The following is a 5,944-nucleotide window of genomic DNA, read 5'->3' on the forward strand; positions in this document are numbered from 1 at the left end:
TAACTTTCTGAATTGTCATCGTCTCGGTTACTTTCTAGTTTACATGACGTCAGAGAACTACAAGTCGGAAAGTCGGAGCTCAAAGAGGAGAGCCGACGTTCCGTTTGTAATGACGAGTTTACGGTCGTTCCGTTTGTAATGACGAGTTTACGGTCGTTCCGTTTGTAATGACGAGTTTACGGTCGTTCCGTTTGTAATGACGAGTTTACGGTCGTTCCGTTTGTAATGACGAGTTGACGGTCGTTCCTAACGGAGACTCGTCGTGAACGCAGCATTAAGACCCACGGGACGGCGTTCCAGACGGCGGACACGCCCCTTTGACGGGACAGTTTTAATTCGCCTATTTTTGTCTCTCCTGTTCTCGCTGTGATTGTTTTTTTGTGCTTTAATAAACTTTCTAGTACACCTGTGGTATCGTTAATAACCTATTTATCGATTATTGTTGTCCAACAACTGCAAAGTCATTAAAAGACAGTTGGACTGCAAAAACAAAACGCTAGCAGGCTAAATGGTAAACAACTGCGAATGAGATGACGTCACGGTGAACGTCCTGTCGGAACGCCATCCCGTGATTAGGTGACGTCATGACGTCCGACGTGACATGGCTCAAGATGGCTGAGCGCTAACGGGCTCGGCGGCGGATCACACCAGACCAACACACACATCACTCCAGTTCGCAGTTAGATGTGTTTAAAGATCTTTGCCGTTAAACGTTTAATTTAATTTATTTTTTTACAGCTTCACATGGGTTTTTTGGTGAGTATAACCAGCGAGTAGGTAGCTATCTTTATCAAGTCAGAGTGAGTTCGGCCTCCTCGGTGGTTTTAAACCTCGCTGCTTTAACACAACTCAGCGATCTGCTTTCCAACACCTTCATCAGAGCTTTTACATCAACACATTCCCACTAAATAATCTATTCGGATGGCAACACCACGGGTTAGGGTTAGCTGGCTAGCGGTTCCCATATGGCCACGCATGCTTCAAAGTCCGATGGTTTATTTCATCCAAATTTATGAGCGAGTAAATGACAGATCTTTTGTCTAATTAGGGTTATAGGATTTAAACGCAGAGTTTAGGGCAGAAAGCTTCCTGGTGCTTATCCAGATTTTTAATAAACATTGAGCCGAGCAAAGTAAGACAATAGACCATCAGACCAGACCGCATTACAGGGTCGGTGTATGGAGCAGCAGCCGGGGCTGGTCCCTCCCGGTCCGACCGGAGGACCAAGCTCCTGCTTCAGTTGAATAAACTGTAATAAGATTAACGGTTAGAAGAAGATAAGCTTGCTTGGCCTACCTACAGTGATCGCCACATTTAGCATCCAGGTAGGAGGATAAAGTAACTGCAAATGACAGTTAGTTGGTGAAGCTAGTTACCTCCTTGTTCATTGTGTGTGCTTTGACGTTCATGTGTTGCTTATTTGATTGTGTCCCAGGTGTCAGCCATTTGGGGCCGTAGATGATGACGAGCTCTCAGCCCTGCTTGTAATTGTGGCCCCCCCCACACACACCTGCATGGGGAGAATGGAGAGTGACTGCAGGATCCCCATGACGTGCCTGAGGCCCAAGATCCTGGCCTTGCACGCTCTCTTCTGGGGTTTAGTGTCTCTGAGGTGGGTGTTATGGTGTTTTGGGTTTTACTTTGTCAAGCTCTTTTCCCTACATTGCCTCCAGTGGAAGTAAAAATTGGAGGTCAGGCTCATTGTATGGCATGGAATGACGCATGTTTGATACCCGTCCTCCAATTTCTGCCTCCGCCAGCCTCCCCTGACTTGTCCCATGTTTCTGTCTGTTTCCAGAGTGTTTGGCGCAGCTCTTCTGAGTGAGGAGAAGACCACAGGTACGACTTCTCCTTTTATCTGCATTTCAGAAGAATATATCCTATGTTTATTATTAGCCAGGGAATATGGGGCCTACAGTGTTGACGTGATGCTGCCACAACAAAGCCAGACGTGGCCGACTCTCTTCACACGTACGCAGCCGAGCCTTTCTCAGAGCAGCGCTGATGGTGGTGTGGTGGATAGGCAGCAGGGTGGTGGTGTGGTGGATAGGCAGCAGGGTGGTGGTGTGGTGGATAGGCAGCAGGGTGGTGGTGTGGTGGATAGGCAGCAGGACGGTGGTGTGGTGGATAGGCAGCAGGGTGGTGGTGTGGTGGATAGGCAGCAGGGCGGTGGTGTGGTGGATAGGCAGCAGGACGGTGGTGTGGTGGATAGGCAGCAGGACGGTGGTGTGGTGGACAGGCAGCAGGACGGTGGTGTGGTGGATAGGCAGCAGGACGGTGGTGTGGTGGATAGGCAGCAGGACGGTGGTGTGGTGGATAGGCAGCAGGACGGTGGTGTGGTGGATAGGCAGCAGGGTGGTGGTGTGGTGGATAGGCAGCAGGGTGGTGGTGTGGTGGATAGGCAGCAGGGTGGTGGTGTGGTGGATAGGCAGCAGGACGGTGGTGTGGTGGACAGGCAGCAGGACGGTGGTGTGGTGGATAGGCAGCAGGGTGGTGGTGTGGTGGATAGGCAGCAGGACGGTGGTGTGGTGGACAGGCAGCAGGACGGTGGTGTGGTCAGGGTGAACAGTGAGCCTCTGGTTGTCAGGGTGAACAGTGAGCCTCTGGTTGTCAGGGTGAACAGTGAGCCTCTGGTTGTCAGGGTGAACAGTGTGCCTCTGGTTGTCAGGGTGAACAGTGTGCCTCTGGTTGTCAGGGTGAACAGTGAGCCTCTGGTTGTCAGGGTGAACAGTGAGCCTCTGGTTGTCAGGGTGAACAGTGAGCCTCTGGTTGTCAGGGTGAACAGTGAGCCTCTGGTTGTCAGGGTGAACAGTGAGCCTCTGGTTGTCAGGGTGAACAGTGAGCCTCTGGTTGTCAGGGTGAACAGTGTGCCTCTGGTTGTGTCATCAGCACAATTTGTATCTCTCTATTTATCTCTCAACCGTTCCCAGAGATTTTGAGGCCTTGTGTCAGAGCGTTTGTGTTTTGTCTGTTTCAGTGGCACGGCCTTTGAGCACCCCCTGCTGGCAAGTGGAGGAGTTTGTGGTGGCGGCTGAATGCTTCCAGTGCAACGCCTTCCAGTCGGTGAGATGTCGTTTCGTTGTCCATCTCCCTTCCTACAGTGCGTGGCAGTGTGTGTGTGGGGCTGTGTGTGTGTGGGGCTGTGTGTGTGTGGGGCTGTGTGTGGCTGTGTGTGTGTGTAGCTGTCCCTTAACCGTCATCTGGTCTCTCCAGAAGTCATGGGCAGCGTGCGGCCAGACGGGGTACGTGGAGAGGATCAACTGCACCAAGTCCAACAAAGACGAGTACAAGAGGTGAGAGTCCCACCGACAGCAGACCTGGAGAACGCAAACACTTTGGACTTGATTTAGCCTGATTTAGCTTGATTTAGCTTGCACTAGCTTGCACTGTGCACTTCTGGGAACATTCCATTGGTCAAGGGAGGCTGGTAGAGGTAGAAATCAGGGGACGGGCTCATTGTAATGAATGGAATGAGGAATGCTATCAAACATCCTCTGATTTCTACCTCCAGCAGCCTCCCAGAGTCTGACCTAGCTCTTTATGACCTTTGTGCCGTGTCATGATGTGGAGCTGTCTCTCGATTGGATAAGTTAACCACCATAAACAACAACTTCTGCATACGCCACAACAATGGTTTGTTTATGCAAATTGAGGCAGATAAGCGTACTAGATTCAAGTACTTTTCTCCTACTCATAATACAAGATTTAAGCTCAAAGGTATGAAAGACCATATATGCAGGTAGTAGGCTGATATGATTGGAAACATAAAAGGAGTGGAGGTCTATGATGACCATTGAACTTTATTTAGTCAGTCTGTCTGTTATTTTCCGTCAGTAAAATGCTGGTTCCCTCCATCCTCTAGCTGCCGCTCCAGCCTGATGGAGGAGCACCTGTTCTGGAAGTTTGAGGGAGCCATGCTCGGCCTCACGGCTCTCTTCGCCCTCCTGGTGGTGGCTCGGCAACGTTCGCTGGACCGGCTCGCCTCCGAGAAGGTCCGCAGGCAGATCGAGTCCATCTAGCTCCGGGTCGGAACCAGCTCCCAGTGGAGAGGGACTAAGAGACAGTAGATCAACTCTGCATTTCAACCTGTCCAGGATTTGGACGACGTCTGAGAATGTGCTGAACGTGAACTGACTGCATTAAAGGCTGGGGCGATGCAAGGAGGGCAGCAGACACCTGATTGGTTCATTCAGCCACAAACATTTTAATTTTTTTAGAATAAGAAATCTGGACTGAGGCCTGAGTTGAAGATTATTGTGTTACAAGCATCATGAAAAATGGCAAACAAGTCGGATACATTTGTACACTCTGAGCAACGTTCAAACGTTCTCTGAGAACCTTCTGAGCCTGAAGCAGTCTTACGTGTGTGTGTGTGTGTGTGGGGGGGGGGGGTGTTGTGTTGCAGTGTTATGGATCGAGTACTGATGACTGACGTCCTCAAATTCTTCCATACTGTCATTTCTTTAGGTTCTGTCATTTCTTTAGGTTCTGTCATTTCTTTAGGTTCTATCATTTCTTTAGGTTCTGTCATTTCTTTAGGTTCTGTCATTTCTTTAGGTTCTGTCATTTCTTTAGGTTCTATCATTTCTTTAGGTTCTGTCATTTCTTTAGGTTCTGTCATTTCTTTAGGTTCTGTCATTTCTTTAGGTTCTATCATTGCTTTAGGTTCTGTCATTGCTTTAGGTGTGTGAGGGTGCGTTGGTGAAAGTCAACAATCAAATAGGTTGTAAGAGTCGAAAACCTTTGTGCCCGGTTGGAGGTTCCACCAGGCTTGGTTCTGAATGCAAACGCTAACTTTTGTAACGGGAGGGTTTCTGAGAGGATGGAGTGTGGAGATGTGTCACACGTGCACCATGTTGTTTTTGTCATTTTTGTTAGACATCTGCACCGTGACCGTCTGGTCATTCTCTTCTCTGGTTGATGCTCTTACTCCAAATCTGGTGGCTCTCGGTATTTATTGGAATATGCATAAGCTGGTCTTTGTCATACCAGATTTTTTTTTTCCTTTGACTTGCATTGTTCATCGATAGGGTTAAGGTTAAAATCTCGTTATAACGGTTCATTCAAATTGGCTCTCTGAGCACAGAGGAATTGGCAGTATTTTCAGACTGGTTCATGATGCACAAATGAATGAATTTATCATGGTTTTACATTTTGACTGTAAATAATGTATTTTTATGAAAAATGTGATGCCTTTTTGAGCTGACAAAGAGTTGGGAATTCTGCAAGAATACATTGAAAAAAATTGGAAATAACATGTGGTTGTGTTGTTATTTCTTTTGGACTTTTCAGCTAAATTCAGGCTGCAGATACTTTTAAATTAAACCTCATTTGTAAACCAAATTATTTTAAAATGTTAAAACAAGATACAGATACAAAAACATCTGCACACTGTTTGCCTCCACGACCCAGAACACCAGGGAAGCATTCCTTAGCTCTCAAAGCTAGTCATTCCCTGGTTGCTGCAGTAGCTGCTAACTTTCAGTTTTAAATTGAGTTACATCCCTTGACAGATAAAATATATTAAGGTTGGGATTACTATTTTGCCTTTATTAAAATCTGAAAACAATATTTTATTGCAGATTTAATCAAACAATTCCCATGAGGTTAAAGTTTAGATTTCAACTTTTATTTGATGGTATTTGTGTACATAGAGGTTTTACCATTTAGAAATGACAACCACTTGTGTAGGCTACATAGTATAGGCTACTTGTGTAGGCTACATAGTCCCCCTATTTCATGGCACCTCCTTGCTAGACAAGCAATGTAAATAGTACGACAGTGAAGCATCGGTATTTGCCTGTGTCAGGTTCTCTATCAACATATTAAGTTATCTATGAAGGTTCTCTATGAACATATTAAGTTGTCTATGAAGTTTCTTTTCAAACTAGAGCTCTATTGACTAGTAGCCTACAGAGTGGACACTACAGACTCTTGAGAAAGA

General features: G+C 46.9%; 1 protein-coding gene across 2 annotated transcripts; it reads left to right on the forward strand.

Moving 5' to 3' along the window:
• Positions 1-486: 486 nt before the first annotated feature.
• jtb (jumping translocation breakpoint) lies at positions 487-5,249 on the forward strand. Of its 2 annotated transcripts, none has more exons than XM_083681080.1 (6): positions 487-756; positions 1,436-1,612; positions 1,799-1,839; positions 2,978-3,063; positions 3,214-3,293; positions 3,863-5,249. In XM_083681080.1, the coding sequence occupies exons 2-6, from the start codon at positions 1,515-1,517 to the stop codon at positions 4,017-4,019; spliced, it is 462 nt and encodes a 153-aa protein (XP_083537206.1). In that variant the 5' UTR covers positions 487-756; positions 1,436-1,514; the 3' UTR covers positions 4,020-5,249. The 2 variants fall into 2 exon arrangements, with proteins under 2 accessions (XP_083537206.1, XP_083537207.1); XM_083681081.1 differs by having other exon boundaries at positions 3,217-3,293.
• Positions 5,250-5,944: the final 695 nt, after the last annotated feature.

Source organism: Argentina silus (assembly GCF_951799395.1).
Source record: "Argentina silus genome assembly, chromosome: 11".
Lineage (NCBI taxonomy): Eukaryota > Metazoa > Chordata > Actinopteri > Argentiniformes > Argentinidae > Argentina > Argentina silus.